At 46.2% G+C, this 23708-nt stretch overlaps 1 protein-coding gene across 5 annotated transcripts in view; it reads right to left on the reverse strand.

The window, feature by feature from the left end:
- The window catches only part of LOC147027360 (NGFI-A-binding protein 1-like), a 60252-nt gene that overhangs the window by 10927 nt on the left and 25617 nt on the right, over positions 1-23708 (reverse strand). For 4 of the 5 annotated variants that reach the window (XM_085876705.1, XM_085876708.1, XM_085876706.1 and 1 more), the window contains exons 3-5: positions 17039-17857; positions 16277-16410; positions 15580-15661 (exon numbers count right to left, since the gene is read on the reverse strand). In XM_085876705.1, coding sequence (XP_085732831.1) covers positions 15580-15661; positions 16277-16410; positions 17039-17857 — 1035 coding nt within the window. Of the gene's footprint in view, positions 1-15296; positions 15341-15579; positions 15662-16276; positions 16411-17038; positions 17858-23708 lie in introns of all 5 variants that reach the window. The other variant, XM_085876709.1, reaches the window with a different exon arrangement.

Raw genomic sequence — 23708 nt, forward strand, 5'->3', positions numbered from 1 at the left:
TTGTCCCTTTTCAACAAGTTACCAACGAAGCCACAGGTCTGGGAATCTTCTGTCGCTATGACTGCATATGGAGGACATGAGGTGACCCACAAAGGCAAGACCGACTTATTTTGCAAAGCAGGCAACAAAGAGGGGAATTTTGAGTTCTACGTTGTTGACACCTCGGCTACCCGGATTCTGGGGTTACAAGCAAGTGCTGCCCTGGATCTTCTTCGACTCGGTGCTAATCAGACCGATGTAAGTGTATGTTCTGTTCGTGCTCACCGAACACCACTCAAGCAAAGCAAAGTCATGCTTGTTGATGCAGATGTGTTTGTACGTTTGGGTAGGTTTGTTAGCCCGTACCACATCCGATTAAAAGATGGAGATTCTCTAGTTATAGAGGCTACACGGAGAGTACCCCACAGTTTACATGTGCGCCTCAAAGAGAAACTCTCTGCCATGGTGGCTCGGGGCGTAATATCTCGGGTTGATGCTCCTACAGATTTGGTACATAATTTGGTTATCATCAAAAAAAAAGGACAAGTCTTTGAGATTGTGCCTCGACCCCCGTAAGCATCACTAGATGGCAACCACTGATGATGTAATCAGCTAACTGGGTGGTAAAAAGTTTTTCTCAATCCTTGACCAGAAAGATTCGTTCTGGCAGGTGGTGCTTGATTCGGACAGTGTTTTGAAGTGTACTTTCAACACCCCATTCGGGCGTTACTGTTTTAACCGAATGCCATTTGGCCTTTGTTCCGCAAGTGAGGTGCTGCAGAATAGGAATGAGTGAACGTTTGGAGATACTGAAGGTGCACACTTTATCGCTGACGATATGATCATCGTGGGCACTGATGAAACTCAGCATGATGAGAGTGTGCGGAAACTCCTTGACTGGGCCAGAGCTAGTGGAGTGAAATTTAACCACCAGAAGATCCAATGGAAGGTGTTAGAGGTCAAGTTTATGGGACACGTTGTCTCTCCTGATGGCTTACACCAGACCGGGAGGAGGTCCAAGCAATCGTGGATATGCCAATGCCAACAAGCAAGGCTGAGTTACAGCGTGCACTGGGTGTGATCAACTACTTATCGAGTTTCATTCCTGACATGTCGGAAATCACAACCCCACTTCGGTATTTGCTCAAGAAAGATTCACATTGGCAATGGCAGCCAGAGCAGGCAGCGGCATTCAATAAGCTAAAACAAGCTATATCGTCTGCGCCGGTGCTGAAATTATTTGACCCGTCAAGACCATCTGTTGTGCAAGCTGACGCATCATCAACCGGCTTGGAAGCCTGTCTGCTGCAGGATGGCCAGCTGGTCGCATATGCTTCACGTTCACTGTCCTGCTTCATAGCAAGCTGGACCTGTTGCGTGGTGCCACTGCGGATGACAACTATTTATTTGGTAATTAGTGAGCATTTGGTAATTCTTGCCACACACCGGTCTGACATTCTGCAGCAAATACACGAAGGCCATTTTTGGCAAGATAAATGTAAAGCCAAGGTAAGCAAAGTGGCCTTTTAGCCAAGTATCAACTCAGATATACAGTCTGGTTGCCAAGTACTCAACGTGTGCCAAGTTCAGACCAGCTAACATTAAAGAGCCACTTTTGCCACATGATCTTGCCCTGGGGCTATGGCAGAAAGTGGGAGCGGACATTTTCCGCTTCGCTGGAAAGCATTTCCTCCTGATTGCAGATTATTTTCTAAGTATCCTGAGGTCATAAGCATTTGTGGGCTCACTGCAAAGCATGTCGTTGAAGCTCTGAAGTCTGTGTTTGCCAGACATGGCATACCCAAGGAGTTATTGACGGACAACATGCCATTTGGCAGTCCTGAGCTCAGGAAATTCGCCCAGGAATGGGGGTTCAAGGTTACAACCTCCAGCCCTACATATCCTCAATCGAATGGACAATCTGAGCGTGCAGTACAGACTATCAAGCAGGGGCTCAGAAATGCTGCCGAGGGTGGCCACGATACCCATTTGTTGTTACTATCTGACCGGAACACAACACTGGCAGGTCTTCCATACTCTCCAGCATAGCTGGTGAAGAGCAGGAGGCTCAGAGATCAACTGCCGTGCAGTGACCGGACTCTGGAACCACAAGTCCCAGTTGATGTTCGGCATTTGTTGGTGCAGCAACAGCAACGTGCGAAACATTTCTGTGACTGGGGTGCTAAAGAGCTAATGTAAATACTACTGGGGAACCGCGTTCGTGTACAGCATAAAAAGACCTGGGAACCAGCGGTCATTACGGCTAAACACCAAACACCACATCCCTACATCATCACCACTCCAGAGGAGCATGTGTACCAGAGAAACCGTAGGCATCTCCACAGCATGGATGAGGCTCCTTCGCCCGATGCTACACTGCCGGAGGAATTTCAACAAGAGGAGACCGTTTCGCTAACGGAGTCTTTCCCACCAGAAACACAGCAGCACACTCCAACGCACTGTATTTCACCACACCCCCAAAGGTCTTCTCACATCACAAGATGTCCAGAGCGTTTCAAAGACTATGTAATGATTGATTTCCAAAGCTAATTTGGATGCTGATGATTTGGGGGTTTTTTGTTTGTTGTAGTTTTCATGCTTCTGGGGTTATATCCATTTTAATGGTGATTCATATGTGCAATGGAGGGGAAGGATGTTGTTGGTGTTGCAACTAGATCTTGTAGATCTGGCAGTACCTGAACTCTATGTCATTCCCCTTCTGGGATTATTTAATTATTAAAGCCGTTACTTTGATCCTGTGTGCTGGTTCGATCATCACAATATTGAGCCAAGGTCCAAGTGTTTCACATCTACGTATGTTAGAAGCAACCTTCATCCTTTCCATGGACCCTGTGTTATGTCGTCAAAAGGAATTTGTACATTCTCTCATTCTCTTTCAACATGGAAACATCAAAGGTGTTGATCCAACCACTGTACAAGGTATGCATGCAAATGGTGAGTCATCGGCCTTGGGGGATTCGCATCCCCCCCCCTCCCTCCAAGGCGTTGGGGCGAATGGTAAGTCATCACCCTCCTGTACTCCGCTCCAGCCAGTTGGAGCCAGGGATACTGATGACTGTGGGCTAACAAATGGTGGCTCAGATTACCATTGACGTCATAACTGATGAACCAATCAGTATCAATCTTACATAGACAAGCTTATATATGCATGCTCTCACTCCCTGGTTCTCTTGCTGTGGTTCAACCTTGAGAAGTACAGCACGAAAAAATTTGGTTAATACTGTTGCGAAAATGGGCCCTTTGTGGGTTATTAAATATAGGATTAGCCCAGATCCCCCCTTAAATGCATGTTTAGCCAGGTTGTTTGGTAATCGGACGTTACATGTGTGTCGGGAGATGTAGCAGGCTGTCCAATGTTCATACAGTGGTGATGTACCGAGAGGCGCCTTCTTTTTCCTTCCCCCCTCTTAATCAGCCCCCACCAGGCACACTAACAATCAGTCAACAAGACGTGCCGGCAACCCATTGGCGGAGAGCTGCTGCGGGCACGAACGATGGACCAATCACGTGTCCCCGGAGGTGGTCCGAGAAGCCCGCGCCAAAGAGGCAAGAGAGGAACTGTTTTTGTGAGTCTGCGATCTGCGTTATGAGGAGTGGCTTGGCCGGCTATTCCTCCTCGGCCATGGATCCAGCCTGCAGGTGATCCACAGGTTCATCCTGAGTCCAGCCACGGGGCCTCTGACTGTCCTTACTCCCTGCACAGCTCGACCACGTCTTGTCATTCCATCGATCCACCTGCAGAGTCCAACACCCAGATTTGGCCTAATCTGGTGTACAGACCAGGCCTGGATTTGCAGACTGGACCTTGTGAAAAACCAGCTGGAACACACACCAGATCTTTCTCTCCTGTGCCGTCGACCTTACAGGGGATGGACACGGCGAGGCTGGTGCGTGAGCGGTGCCGGCAAAAGGACGTCGTCGTCGCCATCTTGCCACGTGGCATGCGCGAGCGGTGCCGATAGGAGTACGAACGCCATTTTGCCACGCTGCGTGCTCGAGCTGGGCGCTCGAATCTGACACCATCGGCTTGTCACGAGCCGCATTCGTGCCTCACACACTTTTCCTCTCGTCCATGAGGCACCACCAAGTACTCCGTGTCTTGTCTGCATGTTGTCCAGGCCGAAGGTATATTTTGCTAGGGCTCCCTGCGAAACCCGTATCCGTAGCTCCCTAGTTAAGAGCGGGTTATAGATGAATTATAGCATTATCGTGAATGCTTTGCTTGTGTCGTGTTCCCCGATGTGTCCCCAATAAATCTGGCTGATTCATATGAGATTTTCCACCTTGAATTTAATCGTGCCGCGCTGAGGAACAATCGCTCGATTTGTATTTAAAACCAAACTGGTTACGGACTGTGGCAGACTTAGCTCGGTCTCTGACAAACCCAGTCTGAAGCCGGGGTCTATATCCCCAACTGGTAAGGCACAGGGGTACTTCGGTATCGCGATCTGAGGCGCGTGACCCGAGACCTGTGCCGAACTAGCCGGCGTTATAACCCCAGAGACGGCGGTGCTGTTAAGTGCCGCCGAATCTTCAACAATATGTCGTGTTTGTTTTCTTGCATATTAAAATTCATACATTACGTGAAGTAAATCTATATTGCAAGAGGCAGCAAAAATTGTCTTGGCAGAGTGAAATGCTAGGTGTACTTTATTATTCGGAAGGCCGTGGAAATTCCCGATAATTATTTTGTACACATACACTTCAAAGAAGTTTTAGTTTTTAACATCATGATTAATGCACATGCGTGCACATGTGTGGATTCATTCGGACATGTACTCCATTTTGTCTGCAACTATATTGTATATTTTGTCGATTTTAAACCAACCTGCGCAAAAACTACCATTAGTATTGCAGGTCTAATGCAATCAATACCTGGTTTCCGGGCTGAGTGAGGATCAGATTTTAAAATCGCAAATCATGGCAACGGCGGCGCAAGAAGGAACCTGTGCGAGAAGCACAAAACCGCACCTTCGGCTGCCCACTGCCACTGATCTGGCCCGGCGGCCAAGAACCGCGGGATAGTGGTGCAGCAGCAGGGATACGTGTAGATTCAGTGAATCCAACAAGGCCAGCAACGACGCCTTTGGGCAAGTGGACATCGGCTCAGCCTTCAAAACCTCAGCCCCATTAGTATTACAGGTTTAATACCATCAACACCTGGTCTACGAGCCAATTGAATACTATTTATAGCACACCATCTTCATACTATAGCCTATATGCCCACCACCAGCGTAAATGAGAGGTGTAACCTCAGTGAGGCTAAAAAGGCCAATTCTGACTTTACTATGAACAACATGCTTCTTCTCAGTTTGTCTTGCACGCACTCCCTGTCCCTGCTTTTAGTCATCCTTCTGACAGGTGGCAACGTGGAAACCAACCCTGGACCAAGACCTCCAAAATTATCATGTGGTGCATGTAATAGGGTCTGCACTAATTATAAAGGAGCTAAGGCAAGCATACTAAATGAATCATGTGACACATGGTACCATGCAGATTGTGTTAGCAGACAACATACTCTTGTCTAACCTGGGGAGAAGTGATAACCCCTGGGAGTGCCCTAACTGTGACTCACCAAAGCCATCATCGAGCCAATATGACACGGTCATCATGGGCAGTGATAGTGATACCTTCAATTTTACCCATTTGAATACTACTCGCACTTCAAACAGAGGCTCTACAAGTACTGACGTCCCCAGGTTCACCACTAGCCTCATCATCACCATCGAAACTACGTCCACGAGCTTGCGCATCAAACTTGCACACCCTGGTCATCAACTTCCAGAGGATTTATTTTAAACGGGAGGAGTTCTGGAGCTTAATTGAAGCAACCAAACCCGACATCATCATGGGATGTGAGACGTGGTTGAAGCCAGGTATAGGACAAGGCAAAAACTTTCCCCCAGGATATAATTTCTGCAGGGAAGATGGATGGCTAGGGTGGAGTCTTATTGGGTATTACGACCAGTCTTAACAGTTAACAGCTACCACCTGACACTGAATCTGAGTTCATAGTAGTTAACGTGATGAATGGTAACCACAATATTATAATTTCCTCTGTGTATCGACCACCTCATAGAAACTTAAACTACTTGGATAATCTTAATCAAGCCATGAAAGGATCTGTATCACTCAAACCCACGTACGGCTGAATGGATTGGCGGAGACATTAATTTGCCCAACATCAACTGGGAGATGGAGCAGATTATCTCACCGATATAGGCAGAACATCAGTAACTCCGACCTGAAAACTTTAGCCAACTTGTAACTTGAGCAGATTGTGAACTTTCCCACTAGGAGAGATAACATCTTGGATGTTATCACAACTAATCATACTTCCCTGGTCAACCAATGTGTCGGCATGCCTGGCTTGAGTGAAAATGATGTGTTCTTAGAGATGAGTGCCCGAGCACACAGCCAGAACCACCTTGCAATAAAAAAAAAAATTGGTACCATGTCAAGGCTCGTGTCAGAGCTAATACACAGAACATATCACAAGGCAGGAGACAAGAGTGGCGGGAGAGGGAAGCACAAAATAGTAGGGAACAGAGACGATAGGATATCTGTGGAAGGGAGAGGGATTGGGCAGCGTACATGGGGTAAACAAGATGGACACTACAGGGACTTTCAGAAAGGAAAACAGGGAATTTGAAGGAGGTGGGTTTGGGGTGGATTAACGGAAGTAAAAACGATTGTGGTTTTGGATGGGGGAAAATAAGAGGTGGTGGTGAACAGCTGTTTTGAAGGCCTGGAGGGAGGAGTGGGATTGAAGAGAGTGTGGGAGTTTGTTCCAGAGGTGGGGGGAAAAAGAGGAATGAAAGAGTGAAGGTGAGCAGTGATTCTTGATTTTGACAGTTTCACCACAAGGGGGTTTTTGGCGGACCTTGTGCGCCCTGCAGAAATATAGGGGTGACCGATCACATACAGAGCGATGGGGGGGGGGGGCAAAGCTAGAGAGGAGAGAGTAGAAGCCAAAGACTACCAACCTGCCTGCGGTGAGAGACCCAAAGACTCAGCTTCATTGCGGGAGATATCAATTATCCGAAAAGCCTTGGTTTCCGCAGCGTCAAGTTGAGCTTGATGTGAGTGAGGTCGAAGCACCACCCCATAGGGGAGAGCAGTACTCATCAGACTGCAGATGAAAGCTTTGAACGTGGTTAGAAGCTCAGGTGTGCCAAGGAAGGACTTTGCACAATGGAGGATGCCCAGTGGGCGACTGGTTTTGGAGGCCAGTTTGAAGATGTGGCTTTCCCAGGAAGGATCATGGCAGATAGTGAGGCGGAAAAGCTTGAATGAAAAGGACTTCTTTAAGGGGATTTTGAGAAAGTAGATAGGAAAGGAGGGGAGTTCCAGATGGTCCTTTCGGATAGACATAGTGGGGGTCCTTTAGGAGAGACAAAACCCACTCCATGGGAGTACCTCCTGTGCAGCTGCCCTTTGCAGGGCAGCTCACTGGATGATGGGATTGGGGCAACGCCTTCGGGACCCCCAATCTTTGGTGAAAGGAGGGAAACGACGGGGTAACCTTCCAGGGTCAGATTGCGGTAGTGTGTGTCGTGGTGGTGCTGAGGTGTCGTGCAACAGACGGCGGTCTCCCTGGGTTAACCTGAGGCGGTTCCTTTGGGTGGGTGCCTGGAATGTCCTATCCCGAAGAGAGGATGCTCACCTGTCTCTGTTATCTTCTGAGCTCAAGCGTTTGCACATCAGTATTATAGCACTCTCTGAGGTTCGGAGACCGGATTGTGGCGAGATCATGGCAGGTAGTTCCACCTACTATTGGTCTGGTCGCTCTGATGGTTACCATGCCCAAAGAGTTGCTGTAGCTGTGTCCAATAAGCTGAATCCAATGATAATTGAGGTAACACTGGTCAACGAGCGTATTATGAGACTAAGGATTCATCACTCCTTGGGTGTCATTTCCCTGGTCTCTGTTTATGCTCCGACTGAGGCGAGTGATCTCACCGTGAAGGACGCATTCTATGCCACGCTCAAGTCTGTGGTTGATCAGTGCCTCAGGCGAGATACTCTTCCAGTCTTGGGGGATTTCAATGCATCAATTGGAACAGATAGGGATGGTTATGAGACACGTGTTTGTCCCTATGGAACTGGAACTGTGAACCAGAATAGCACGAAGTTCCTTCACTTTGGAAGAAGTCATGGACTTTGGGTGGCTGGTTCATGGTTTCAGCACCCACAGGTTCATTGATGGACTTGGTATTCCAACGCTGGTGGGGTGGCAAAGGAGATTGACCATGTGCTCATTGGTGATCGCTGGAGGATAATCCAGAACTGCAGGGTCTACTGCTCAGTTCCTCAAAACTGACCACAGGCTTGTTGTAGCAACTCTGAAGTTGCAGCTTAAATCCAGAAGAATGGTACTATCCGAGCCTATGCTGGATGTTAGCAAGCTGAAGGATGAGAAGCCATTGGAGAAAAGGAAGGATTTGATGTCGGAAGCGATGATGGATTCCATGACCTTGCTGATGATTGAGAGAAGGCTGATTGGTCTGCAGTTGCAGCGATCAGTTTTTGCACCTTTTTTATGGAGAGTGGTAATGTTTGTTGATTTCCAAGCAGGTGGCAGATGACCTTGAGGAAATGAGAGAGTGAATAGAACAGAGAGAGGGTGAGCAAGAGCAGCAGAGCAAGTTTTTAGAACACGAGGACTGATGCCATCTGGACCGGTTGCAGAATACGAGTCGAGGTTTGACAGCAAGCTCTCCACCTTGTCAGGAGAAAAGGACACAGAGTCCAGGGACAGTTGGGTGCGACTGGGTAAGTTGGGAACATAAAGTGATGGGTTTGGGACACAAAAGTTTAGGAGCAAACACAGAGTTTAGGCATTCAGCCTTTTCGCATGGAGTCAGCTGTGCAGCCATTTGAGGTAAGGGAGGGGATTGAGGGGGAATATATACCAGAAATAGACTGAACTAGATGCCAACAGGATTTGGAGGGGGAGACAGGTTTGAGAGTTCAGACTTGAGATTAGAAAGATGTTGTTTCTTGGCTCTCCTGAGGGTAGGCACACACTTGTTCCAAGCTTTGTGGAAGGAACTGAGATTGACTTCAGTTGGATTTCCATAAGGGGAAGGCAAGTTGTTTCAGGACAACTGCCTCATCAAAAGCTTCAGTGTACCATTGGCGGAAGGAAGGTTCGTACAACTGAAGACGAGATGAGATAAAACTGTGCATGAGAGAGAGCAAATTTCTTTGAAAAAATTCCCAGGACGAATTGATGTCGATGAGAGTAGAAATAGGAGACCAGTCTAGAAGTTTGATGGCTGCTTGAAGACCCTGCCAGTTGGCTTGAGTGACGTGCCAGACTCGTCCGTGCTGAGGTGGTTCTCCAATAGCAACCAGAGATGACCAGTTTAACAAGCATATGGTCAGATGAACCGATTGGAACAGAAGAAGAACAGCAGAAAATTTTCTGGGAAATTGGTCAAAATTGGTCAAAAGAAGTGGAGTACCATTGGCTCAGATCCGGGTCGGGAATTTGACAGATTGAGTCAGTCCCAATGAGTTGCAGAAGTCCTTTGCTGAAGTGCCATGGCAGGTGAGAGAGGTACCCACACCCAACCAACTGGCATGATGACAATTGAAGTCACCACATATGAGGAGGAGAGAGTTGGGATGAGGTGGATCGAAGTTGGTCCATGTTTTCAGCGAGCGAGATGGAAATGGAGTCATCACTGTTTGGTGGACGGTATAACATACAGATAAACAAGAGGTGGGAGCGGAGGGGAAGCCATAGCCAGGGGTATTCCTGGGGGTGTGGAGGAGTGAGGGCAGCGCATGGAGAGTGAGGAATTGAGTTTTTGATGGAGAGAGCAACTCCACCACCAGGACGAGGCTCAGGTCTATCACACTGGAGGAGGGAGTAACCAGGAAGAGAAACTAAGGAGTCAGAGACGTCTAGAAGGAGGAAAGTTTCTGTTAAGCAGATTTTGTCTGGTTTGTCAGTGGCAACCTAGCATGGAGAGATCAGTCAAGTTAGAGCGAAGACCCCAGATGTTTGAGGTCCACACTATTAAGGTGGAAACAAGCCAACCCAATGAATCTTCAGTCTGATGCCAAAGCATGAGCAGATCAATTCGTTGACGGTTACTCTACCTTAACACCAGTGGAGGTTCTACCTACTGAAACACAGGCTGCACGAGAAAAAAAATCGTTGAAGATAACGTACGCTCCAAATCTAGCTCATCCAGATTCAGCCAACATTGGTTTGACACATCAACTAAACACGCATCATTAAAAAATCCCACCCTTATAAGAAGGGGAGGTGCCACAACATCATTAAGGAAACGCAGAAGATCTGTCACCAGACCTATAACAAATACCTGTCTGACATAATCAGTAGTGACCCACATGGCAATAAGAAGTTGGGAGCGTTGGTAAAATTTAAATGCTGTGATCAAATGGGAGTTGCACGCTGAAGGAGGCAAATATTCTTCACTGCGATCTCAAGCATAAAGCTAACATCTTGAACAGGCAGTTCTCTTCAGTATTTACTGATGACAGTGATTCATCACTACCTAATCTTGGCCCCAGCCTTCATCCAACCATGGATGACATCACTGTTGGCTGTGCATGAGGAACCAAGCTTCTCAAAAACCTCAAACCACACAAAGCAGCCGGGCCTGACGGTATCTCTGTGAAACTGCTGAAGGAAACTGCTGAAGAAGTCTCACCTGCAGTCACTTGACTCTTCCAAGCATCCCTGATTCAGGGCAGTGCACCGTCTTCTTGGAAGAAAGCAACCATCATCCCGATCTTCAAGAAGGGCTGCCGATCATCTGCTTCAAATTATTGCCCCATCTCACTTACTTCAGTCCTTTGTAAGCTGTGTGAGAATGTCGTACATTGTATCATCATACATCATCTTATTGACCATCAGATACTAACGGACGCACAGCATGGCTTTTGGAAACGTAGATCTTGTGATACGCAATTGATCATCACCAAAGATGACCTTGCTGGAGGAATAGAAGAGAAGGGACAAATAGACCTCATCTTTCTGGACTTCGCAAAAGCCTTGAACAAGGTGTCCCACCGAAGACTTCTGTTGAAGGCTGAGTTATATGGACTTCGAGGCTGCACTTTATAGAGTGGATTAAAAACTTCCTCCATGACCACACCCAGCAAGTCTTGATAGATGACCAACTTAGCTCTGAAGCACAAGTCACATCCAGAATTCCTCAGGGTAGTGTGCTCAACCCGCTTCTTTTCCTGATCTTCATTAACAATCGAACAGATAGCATCTCAAGCTCCACACCACAGCTATTGGCAGATGACTGCGTCCTCTACCGGCATATTACATCTTTCCAGGACTGCATTAGTCTCCAGATGGATCTTGACATGTTACAGGAGTGGGAGAGCAAGTGGTTGATGGAGTTTCATCCATCTAAATGCCAGGTCTTTCATATTACCAACAAGCAGAAGGTCGTCCTCCAATCTTATAACATTCATGACCACACCCTTGCAGAGGTTAACTCGGCCAAATACCTTGGTGTCCACATCGATTCAAAACTGAATTTCAACACCCACATGGATGCAACTGTCAAGAAAGGCAACTCCAACAATGCCTTGCAGAGTTTAAACTTCAGCTGATGCAACCGTAGAATTAAGAAGACCACATTGACAACTTACGTCCGACCAATAATAGAATATGCTGCAACAGCATGGGATCTTCATACTCAGTGTAACATCAACAAGCTCGAGATGGTACAGTGTAGAGGTGCTCGGAATGCCACTGGTAACTACGGTCGTACCAGCAGTGTCACGGCCATGCTTGAAGAACTACAATGGTCCACCTTGAAGAGTAGACTCCAAATCCGTCTTGCCTTGATATACCACATTCGCTACGACCTGGTGGACATCAGGTGGAGTGCATACTGAAGAATCCTCACACACCAGAGTACATGGATTACGCTTCATGATACCAAGCCGCAGTACTCAGGTATATGCCTCATCCTTCTACCTGCAGGGATTGGAGCCACCTGGAGAAGGACCCTGCCACTTCATACTCACTCGACGCCTTCAAAACCGCGTTGTGGGGGCGAGCCAGGTAAATTACATCTGGCCTTTCTTCACCTTGATGAAGCAGCACTTATATGGAAGGAAGGAAGTTATCTACACGTACATGTTAAAGTTATATGAAATGTACACGTCCACTTTTGTACACTCAACATCACCATTGAGTTTATGTTCATTTTAAAAACTAAAACAACGCGTTGAAATATGAACAAGGTACGTTTTCATTGCAATTAAAAGTCATGATTAATATAAGAAGTCTTTAATTTAAGAAAGAAAAAAAACTGTCCATTTGTCAGCATTTTGTATGGACTGTATGCTGTAGAGACTTGAGATGTACAGAGGTGTTCATTTACCAAGCAGCGAGCTAGCGCTTGCCAAGCCAACCGTTCCTTATCAACAGTTTCAAATGGAGTGCTTGATTGAGTGTTGAAGGCACTTGGTGAGAGCTATATATATATATATATATATATATATATATATATATATATATATATACTGTGACGTCCACGGGACTTGAACAGTCCCGCCAACGTAGAATGAGCCGAAACGATGGAGGCGGTTTATTTTTTTATAACCCAAAGATGGCGGTTTTAATCGCTCTACAGCAAACGGGACGAGGAAGGTGGCACGAGTCGCTTTTCACTGAGTTAATAATGTTTATTTCTCTAACCAGAAATAATAATAAGACTCGGCAAGAGGAGGGATTCGGGGCAATTCGACGGGATGGTGGTGTGGGTTCGGGCGTGGGGAAAACACAAACAATTCCAATGGATATACAAACCTCAAACCCTCTAAGGTGCCAGGTACACACACACACACACACACACACACACACACACACACACACACACACACACACACACACACACACACACACACACACACACACACACACACACACACACACACACACACACACACACACACACACAAAACGTAGCTGGTCCTGGTGGTCAGGCTGGCCCGTGGTGTAGACGCAACAGTCCCTGGATTGGCGCTGGACGAGCTGGCATTGCGCTCGTCAGGGGCAGGTGGTGTCGACCTCCTGGTGTCGGCCCAAGTCCGCTCACAGCCGCCAGGGAGCCAGTTCTGGCGCCAAGATGCGAGCAGGAGAGGGAGGCAAGTCCGCCCACCGTTCGGCCCCGTACTACGAGCCAGCAGAACCCCAGAGCCAACCGAGGTGAGGCACGAGGCACAGCAAGGCCACGAGACACGACAAATCGAGGAACGTACCAGCCCAATAATAGAGCACGCTCCGAGCCCAACAGCCTCGACCAAAACGGTTTCTTTTTTATCAATCTTCTTCTTCCTCCTATTTTCCCCGAACAGAACCTTTTTATCCTCGAGTCCTCGTCACTTCCAATCGAGCCGTTTTATTGGCCCTCCGCCGTCGCCTTCCGCCAATCGTCAGGGGCAGGTGGTGTCGACCTCCTGGTGTCGGCCCAAGTCCGCTCACAGCCGCCAGGGAGCCAGTTCTGGCGCCAAGATGCGAGCAGGAGAGGGAGGCAAGTCCGCCCACCGTTCGGCCCCGTACTACGAGCCAGCAGAACCCCAGAGCCAACCGAGGTGAGGCACGAGGCACAGCAAGGCCACGAGACACGACAAATCGAGGAACGTACCAGCCCAATAATAGAGCACGCTCCGAGCCCAACAGCCTCGACCAAAACGGTTTCTTTTTTATCAATCTTCTTCTTCCTCCTATTTTCCCCGAACAGAACCTTTTTATCCTCGAGTCCTCGTCACTTCCAATCGAGCCGTTTTATTGGCCCTCCGCCGTCGCCTTCCGCCAATCGTGCTCACGGGGCGGAGCCATCCGCAGCACTGTCCTGTTACATCACGGCAAGCCTCCAGGGAATACTAAAAGGGTTTACGCAGACACACTTACCCTAACCCGTCTCCCTATCTAATTACGTGACAATTATCATTTCCCCCTTGAAGAAATGGACATTTACTAGACAACTTATCACCACTGAATTGCTACTTATTACATCGAGATCCTGGTAAACTCGAACAGCATGGCATACCGAATTGAACATCCTAATTACCCTTTGAATACATACCCCCCCCCCCCCCCAGACGCAACAATACATATACATATACACATACACACACACACACACACACACACACACACACACACACACACACACACACACACACACACACACCTCCTGGTTTGAAAATGACTTAAGTTTCTGGACCCTGTTCTCAAAGCGAAATGGTTATGAAACCGGAACACACTGGAATTTGAAACCAACATATATAGCAGCATATTAATCGGTAAAAACGTGAATAGTTATGAAGGAGAATAAAAAAACCATGAGTGTATTGAAGTTATTAAAGTAAATATAAAGTAAGTACAGCACAACAATACATACATGTGGACATAAAACAGTACAAAGGCACTTAAACAAAATTTACATCAATCAGCCAGTCAGGTGGACAAAAATGATGTTCTTTGTAGCAGATGTTCTCAAACCGAGAGTTGGCTGTACGCATTAGCTCCATCATATTAAAGAAGAAATATATTTATCAATGAGACAAATATCTCTCAGTTCAAAGATCAATGACACATTCGGTACATGAGACACGTTCGATTGCAGGTTCAACTCTGCATGAACAGCTTTAGATATCTGATGCTTAATTAATTCAGGTAATAACCAGCATGCACACGATAAACTGATGTGTAACCAAACTGTCAATCAGTATTAAATGTAATTAGAAGAAGTGGCAAAGTTGAATCAAGAATGAGTGCACTTTTGGAACTGCGTCGTATGGAATACCAAACGCGACATCTCCGGTAGGAACGACGACGCCATCATCGAAAATAATCCGTGCAAAAGAGGCACTTGTAGGTTAGAATCCCTTTATTTTGGAATCTTTCTAAACTCTGACTTGGACACTATCATTCAAGCTCATACAGTTAATGGTTGAAGGCTCAGATGACTTGCTGGCCATCAGCAGCCGTAGCTTTGTAAAAGGGCTGTAGTTTCTAATCCTCACCTTTGATTTTTGGTTCGTGAGTATTTGGTGTGTTTTGTGTTGTGCGTGTTCGGTGTTTATAATTCAATATGCTACATCCCTCGAACCCTAACTCTCACATGAATAACCCAAACACTAATCCTAACACCACAAAGTCCAACGCGAACATGAATAACCCGAACCCGAACACGACTCACCCGGACTCGAACATTATTACTTATTGTTTATTTTTCTCATAATTATTGAGAAAATAGAATCAATGCATCTTGGACTTTTACCTTTCATACCCAAAGTATTCCTCGTGAAGACTGCCTCGATATCACTTTCAATGACGGGGGGGGGGGGCGGGGGGGGTTCACATTCGCATGATTAAAGATCCAAACTCCAGTAAAAAACAAAAACAAAAAAAACAACAATGATTGTTCAAAATAAGCTTTAAAATCTGGTTTAAACGAATGCTTTTACAAAGTACTGCATGTGTGCTTCACATGCTCCTTCACAATCACGCAGTATCATGACTGTCTTATTCTGCGGGACAGTTTGAACAGTCAGTGCACATACCTGCGGTGGGCTGTGTGCATCCTGAGAGTTGTCCCCATCAAGTTTCATTCGCTTCGGGGACAGGCTGTCAGAGCCTCGCGCTCTGCAAGGCAATGGGAGCGAGTGAGATGAGCATGAAGGCAATCATTCACGTCACGCCATGCACCGAAAGGGCGCCTCAGTAGATTTCTCCCTGAAATACTGCATGCTTGGCCGAGCAGAGGCCTGCCACGCATGAAATGGAGATGTGCAAGAGGACATAACCACTTGTTTTACATGCACGATGCTTCATCACATGTTGCTGCCCAGACCGAAAGTCAATCATCGTGACGTTATTCATGACGGCCGTGCTGGCGATTGCAGAACGACGTCGAGTGTAGAAGCCCAAAGTATGACAATGATTCTCAAGCGTTAGTTACAAATACAATTATAAACGGCAGCAAACACAGGGAATTGCAAAAAGTTTTGTTATAGTTTTATTACAATTAATTTTTTTTTTTTTTTAGAAGTGCACTCGGATCAACCAGGGAGTATTGTACGTAATTTTGATATCACGTTCACTTCGAATGGCTACGGCTGGGCCCAAAAGCAATTTGGATAACTGAGCATCGGTTAGAGGTTATGACCTATGGGGGAAACAGACTAAACGGTGGTAGTCCTTGTGTGAATGTTACAAACAATCACCATGGATAAGTATTCGAGCTCGAGCAGTAGTCACCTGGACTGTCGGTGGCTATAACGATAACCGGAGTCTCGCACCACCTGGCGTGCCAAAGGGAACAGTTCGTCTCGACGGGTAAGCAGTGCCGGATCTCGCAGACACAGCTGGAACGCGGCCTCGTTTACACTGAGCTGGGGCAGGGGTGGAATAGAGCACCATAAGCAGAAGCTGTAATCGTACGATACCTCACATTGTCGACTCAATGCATCACTCGACCCTCCATTATCAATAATCCTCCAATAAAATAAAATAAAATAAAAAAAGACGTATTATTCACTTAAACCACCATTTGGTCGACAAGAGGCAACGACATTAGCATGCATTAGAACACCGTTGCAAAGTCGAGGCCTGCAGGACGGGTACAACACAACGTCACTGCAGTTGATAGCTCAATTCACTTTTTCAGCTGTTGTGGGACTGGTTTGTGGTCTGCAAACATAAAAGGCCAGTCTCGCTGGAGGATTTGTCATAAAACATCATCAGTCTCTAGTCCACAAACTGTGACATCAACTTCCACAAACAGCTTTACGGCAGCACATTTTTATTGGGGAAATCAAGCATCCAAAATCATACAGCATTAGTTGTATAAAGAATAGGCTTGCATTGAACTTTTTGTGGTTCGCCCAAGAGAGGGACAAAATAACATGGATTACATAGGAGAGAAAGGAAATATATTAGCATCGTTTCTCAAAACATCAGTAATACTCCTCAATGCTGTGGTCAAAATGGTGACTCATTCCGAGCAGCGACCGCTCTCACCTCATGCTGCGTCAGGCGGCGACCCTCTTTTCTGCGCGAGTCAAAGCGGCCATAGATAGCACTAAACTTGCGGATCTCGTCGTGCCGCACGGGGTCCTCAGGTGCGAGTGCGAAGATGTGTCCAAGCATAGCGGTCAGTTTTCGGTTGGAAGCCAGAACTTCCTGTAGTTCTCTTGGGTCCGTGGGAGGGATTGTCTGCAGTGTGTGAGCTGCGCTCAATGTTATGGCCTGTCGCGTGTTCTCTTTAAGCTCACCAGACGAGGAGCAATCGTTGAACCCTCCGTGGCAGTCATTGGGGCTCGGAGGCAAGTCTCGTTCTAATATGGTATCTCCAGACCCGCTTCCATTCTCCAATCGGTTCGGACTTCCGGATGCAGAAGTAGACCCTGCAGTATAGGCCAGAGGCACTGGAGAATGCCGCGGTGGGTCTGCTTCTGGAGGCGCTACAGATCCTACTACCCCTGGGCGTGGTCGGCTGTTTGCATCCACAGCATTTGCGACTGCGCGTACCAGTGGTACTACGGACGTGCCGCCAGTAGGTGGACTGGTTGAGATTATAGGGTGAGGCGAGATGGGAAGGACCGTGGGAAGAGCAGCACGAACCTGTGCTAAAGCTGCGGTGCGGCCGGGGAGCGCCGAGGCGGTGGCAGCAAGTCCTGCGAGGCGTGAGATCGGGATGGAGGCAGAAGGTAGTGAGGAGGCGGGTTGCAGAAACACTGTCGGATTGTTCACCCACTCCTGAAGGGCTTTCTGCAAGCGTCTAACGTGCAGTGGTTTACTCGCCATGCCGACCAATGCCATAATTTCTAGAAACTCATCCTGCAAGTGGAAGACAACACAAGAGAAATAATCCATTTACAATAGCAAAGCAAACACAGTGCTTTTAAGGAAAATATTACACAACATTATACTGACCAATGAAACTACAATTGTAAGCATTCAGATTGTATTATCACAAGTGGCAATTGTGAGGTTTACAATAATAAAAATACAGCTCTGCAGTTATTCCTTGACAAAGAATGCCCCCCCCCCCAAAAAAGCTACAAAACTCTCTTGCACACCCAATAATTAGACATCCATGCCAAGTCAGCACGAGACATACACGAGAACAGCAGACACAAGAGGGTCACCCCATCAGTCGTTTCAAAGCCAATTTGGCAGCAACTGAAGCATGAGCTAATGAGAGTAGTCACATCCAATGAGGAAGGAAATAATGTTTGCTGCTTTCTGGTAAACAAAGGAAGGGGAGAGGGGGGAGTGCTCCAAAGCCTTCTGGGAAATCTGAGATAGATAATTAAAAGCTACAAAGTACACTATTCTACATACAAAGCACACAGCTACAAAGTATACAAGTACAATATTCCAGAGTAACTGGAATATCTCTTTCTGGCCAAAATATGCTTCAAGAAATACAACTTGTATCGGAACAGTCAAATAGGCCTACAGGCGAATGTAACCTTTGCGAAGACCGGAATGCAAAACACAAATATTTTGCAAATGTTGCACTCTGTCAGTGTGCAAAACGATGCATCGCTTTGCCTGGAATAAAGGCTCACGCCGTCCTCCGACCACGTTCAGCATGGTAACCTACTTTGGTCCCAACGTTATGGGATGCTTAAGAGAGGGAATAAAAAATAAATCCCTAATAAAAGAACTGTCATTTCAGCCACTGCGAAAAGTAACATGAAAATGAATGCATTCCTGAAAACAAAATCTCAAGGGTGACATTACTGTAAGGGCCCTGTCACACCTTGACGTTTTCGGCAGCAATGGCAACGTATAAAAATGTATGTACAACGTTGGCGTACGCTGAAATTTTGATGTTTTTTAAAAAGTTTTTGGTATATTCATAACGTGTTGGTCGTTTGGATAACATATTAGTAACGGGCACAGAATATGTTATACATAACTTTTACCAACGAATGCTTACCTTGTGGTCGGCGTTCAAAACCTATGACAAACGAGAGTTTAACTTACCCTTTGCGTGCTATACGTATCGCCGGCGAACTCGTGGCGTAGCCAGTTAAGAACTTGCCGGACGCCGATTGAAATCAAAACTGCCTGAGAATTTGAAGTGTCAACATCGCAGTCACACCTTGACGATTTTGCCAGCGTATGCCATTCTATGAAAAATGTGTTTACAACGCTAGGCACACGTCGAATACGCTATAGGTAAGTTGTGTATACGTTTAGAGTATGCTGGAAATCATTGAAGTACGCTGGCATATTACCTAGTCCGTTTGATACGTCGTGAAATTTCAAGCATGCTGAAAATTTTAAGACGTACTCGACGTAAGGCTCACACGTTCTGCATATGCTTGGCCATAAGTTGTAGGCACGTCGACACACGTTACTTGTAGGTTACTCATAAGTCAAAGCACGTCAAGGTAATGGCCAACATACTTGAAACCAAATTTCTAACCGATGAGTAACGCGCTTTGAACAAATGAGTAGCGTCAGCTTAGCCTATGTTTAACGTGCTTGGAAACTATGAGTAACGTGCATTGAAACTATGTATAACTGGCCTTGAACCAATGACTGGCGTGCTATGAACATAAGAGTAACGTGCGTTTAACCGATGAGTAGCATGTTTTGAACCAAAGTAAAACGTGCCTCTAACCTTTGAGTAACATGCTATGAACCTATGTGTAACGTATGTAAAACGCACATTGTTGTATGTCGACGAATTAAATTGACGTCTTCCGGACAACCATAGAACTTACTGAAAGTGTTTCTAACTTACATCTACCGTGTACTGGCGTATTGGCGGCATTTAGGGGAATTGGTATATACAAATGGGCTTCACAATAAAAACCCATCATTGTTCCAGACTCCATGGTGAGCAGATGTGAACGCCGGTAGTATCAATAGTAGCAGTACTATTACTAGTAGTAGGTTGCGTGACAGTAATAATAGTAGTAGTAGTAGTAGTAGTAGTAGTAGTAGTAGTGGTGGTAGTAGCATTGGTAGTAGCTGTATGTCTATGTCAGTGGTAGTATGTGAGCGTGATGTGGAGGCTGTGGGGGATGATGGATCCTCGTTGCATCAACGAATAGGAGAATACTTTGCACCATTGTTCGATGTTCTGAAAGGGCTAATTTTTTTTCCTCATTCCGAAGATGAAATATTTCTTTGTTTTACAATTGAAATTATGAAAAAAAGACTTTGACAAATGCAGAATGTACTAGTAATGAACACAGAACGCTTCGATAACTTATAGATTAGTTATACCAACGATTGCTTATCGCGTTTTAGGCGTCCACAACCTATTCCCAACGATAGTCGAGCGTACGCATAACGTGGGAGCGCATCGTTTACGATTACGTGACGTTTGCTATCCATTGACTGCCACTAAACTATTTTAATAAACGGCTGTCACTCGCCTATTGTTTTTGGACGCTGGTGATCGGCAATTGAAATTGTTTCCATTGAACGAGTTAAATCGCTTCCACTGGACTATTGAAATGATTTAATAATAATGCTTGGTTATCCTTGGACCCACTCTGGCGAGCAGCTCGTCGAACATCGCTGGGGGCATTCGCAGGAAGTTGATGAACGATGCGTGGTCCTCGTTCCGGAGTTCCACCATGAGCTGGTCATATATGCCGTAATGGCGTCGCCTCCCGATCCATGGTCTCACCCAGTCCCTTCTCCTCCGTTCACGTCTTCTTCTCCCGGCTCTATTGGCACGCAAGTGGTGCAGTGTCAACTCGATGAGGTCATGTTGATGTTCGAGGACAGGTAGGTATTGTCGTCTCAGCCTTGACGTATCCTCCATCTCTCGGAATGACATGGACATGTACTCACCACGAAGTATAAAAAAAAGATGGGTTCCTCCTGCGAAGGCCCTTTTTATATACCAATTCCCCAAATCGCTGCGAATACGTCATTCTACGTCAGCTGTTTGTTGGAAACGCGTTCAGCAAGTTCTATGGTCGTCCTGAAGACGTCAAATACGTCTACATACGTATTTGTTGTAGGACATGCTCTACAACTAATTCCCAAGCATGTTACTCATAGATTATAAATAAGTCATGGGTTCCCTAAACATTACTTTGATGTGTTTCGATGTATGAGAAACTTTCAAGTAGTGCATTGCGAGCTGTGAACAACGTTCATGTAGCGTGCTTATAAAACGTTACCTAGAGTTTATGAATAAGTTTCGGGTACGCAAATGTTACCTCAACGTCTTTCCATATATGAGTAACATATAAATAACGAGTGTCAACGATCGTATAACGTGCCTAAACCTTATGGCCAGCGTAGCGGAACGTGTGAGCCAAACGCCGAGTACGTCGTAAAATTTTAAGCATATGAAAATTTGAGAAAAACCACAAAGTTCAACGATTAAAGCCAGCGTACTACGACTTATGGCAGTGTTTTTCAGCGTGCTCTTAACGTATACAAAACCTACCCATAACGTATTAGACGTGTGCCAGCGTATTAGGCAAATTTTTCATAAATCGGCATAGGTTGGCTAAATCGTCAAGGTGTGACAGCCCCTTTAGTAGCTATAGCCGAGGCGTACTAGTTTAATGGCCTTCATCAGGCTTGAACCGAATCAAAACTGTGAGGTCTCGCAAGAATGACTGAAGACGTCAGCGTGTTCAAAACGCTGATGAATGGTAAGGCAAGAATGAGTCCATCACGTGACAAGGTCCCAAGAAAACCGAGACTTTTCTGCTGCTCCGTAAGCTCAACAATGCAATTAGCTTGGAGATCCCGAGAGTCCTTATGGGAAGCGGCCAGGCTCAAAAATACACTCGTTGCTCACTCCAACGGGACAGGCGTCACGTGACACACAATCTCACGCAAGCCCGCGAAATGTGGAACAGGGTGTAAAGGGACGGAATTCTGCGGCCACTGCATTCAGATGTTAATTGAAGACAGAGTAGACACAATCATGCCAGGAGCTTGTGCACAACAGGATCATCGAGGGCTGAACGAGTCTGAGTGAGGAAGGATTTACGAAACTCTGACAGCAAGGACTCTGAGATAAAAATGGATATAGCTCAAGGTGAAGCCGGGTGCAAATAATTGCACGTCCTTGTTCTCTTGTCCAGGGTATTTTTTTTATTTTTTGAAACGTTTATATGCCTTTCATCAAATTCACGGACCGGGAGAATAAAGCCATCTTTCAGGAGACATGGAAGAACAATTGGCAAAAGAGACAAACAACCACGGAGGTTCAGCTCCTCAATTAAGAGTCAAAAAAGAAGAAGAAATCGACACTTGAGTACGACAGGAAAAATAAAAACATCCCTGTCCACACAACCGATATTCAAATCCTTCGAAGTTGCCACAATCTACATAGATGAAAACTGGAATGGTCCTGAAGGAGCACATCCATCAGCAGCAAGCTTGTGAGGAAACGACGGCTTGAAAATGGTCTTCGGGATGTGGTGACATCATAGTCACAGAGGATCGTTTCCTTTGGGAGCACCATGGAGGTGCCGGACGAAGGGAGATCTTGGAAACGAAAGTAAAGCCGACCCTTCATAACCCATCCTGGTGATGTACGGAAAAAGCTTTGCGAGATGACTCTGCCACAGAACCTAGAGGAAAATATTGAGCGTACTGTATTGTCGATTTTCATTTTCAGTTGGAAACAACGGACGAAGTCCAGCATCTCAACCTCGCAAGAGATATCCCCAGATCTGCTTAAAAGCGATTGGAAAATAAAGTTCCTTAAAATCATATAAATGGAGTTTCTGGTTCACGTCTGGAAACGTTTGCTGCGTCTCCAGTACATTCACGACCCGAATGATTCAATGTCATGGAGGTGTGAATCTACATATGATTACATTTCAAGAGATTTGTCATACCAACATATCAGATGTTTCGTTGTGTGATCAAATTAAGAGACTTGTTACAAAATACACTGTTTTGTTATTCGTGTTATGGAAATTCTTGGCCTCTAAAATGTAGATGCACACCGTGTGGGCTCAAGCAAGAACATTTACACCTGCATACAAGTTATTTATTATCTGCCATTTTTGCCCATGACGAAGATAAATTGAACCACCTCGTTTCTGGTCTTGCACCCTCTCTGCTCTTTCCGTGCTTTGTCCCCCCCTGCCACCCAGGTTCCTGCAGGGTGCGCACGATCCATGATTAACCCGCTTCTGGTGAAACGACCTAAATCCAGGACCACTGCTCACCTCCACTCATTCGTTCCTCTTTTTTCCCCGCCTGTGGAACCAATTTACACATTCTCTTCAATCTCGTTCTGCCCTCAAGGTCTTTAAAGACAGCTGTTCACCACCCATCTGAGACCCCCCCCCCACCATCCAAAACCATGATATTTCTACCCTCGTTAACTCCCTCTCCCCTCACCCCCCCCCCCTTATTCAGCCACCCTAAGTCCTCTTCCTCCAAATTTCCAGTTTTTCCTTCCTGAGAGTTTCCTTCTGTATCCATATTGTCCACCCCAAGCATCTTTTCCTGCTCACAATTCCTCCCCACACCCATTTGTTTGTCCAAGTCACGCTCTATCTTGTCCTTCAATTCCACTGTTGGTGCCCCCCCCCCCCACCACTCTTATCTAATGTTCCTTTTGTCTCGTTACGTGCTGATCCGTTCAGTATACTAGCTCTTCCACAAACCTCGACTCTGTATGCAAAAGAAGCAAAAATCTTTCCATGACCATAATATGACATCGACATCGGTC

This window comes from Eptatretus burgeri, chromosome 4, assembly GCF_056783735.1.
Source record: "Eptatretus burgeri isolate ZD-2024b chromosome 4, Ebu_testis_v1, whole genome shotgun sequence".
In the NCBI taxonomy this organism is placed as follows: Eukaryota; Metazoa; Chordata; class Myxini; order Myxiniformes; family Myxinidae; genus Eptatretus; species Eptatretus burgeri.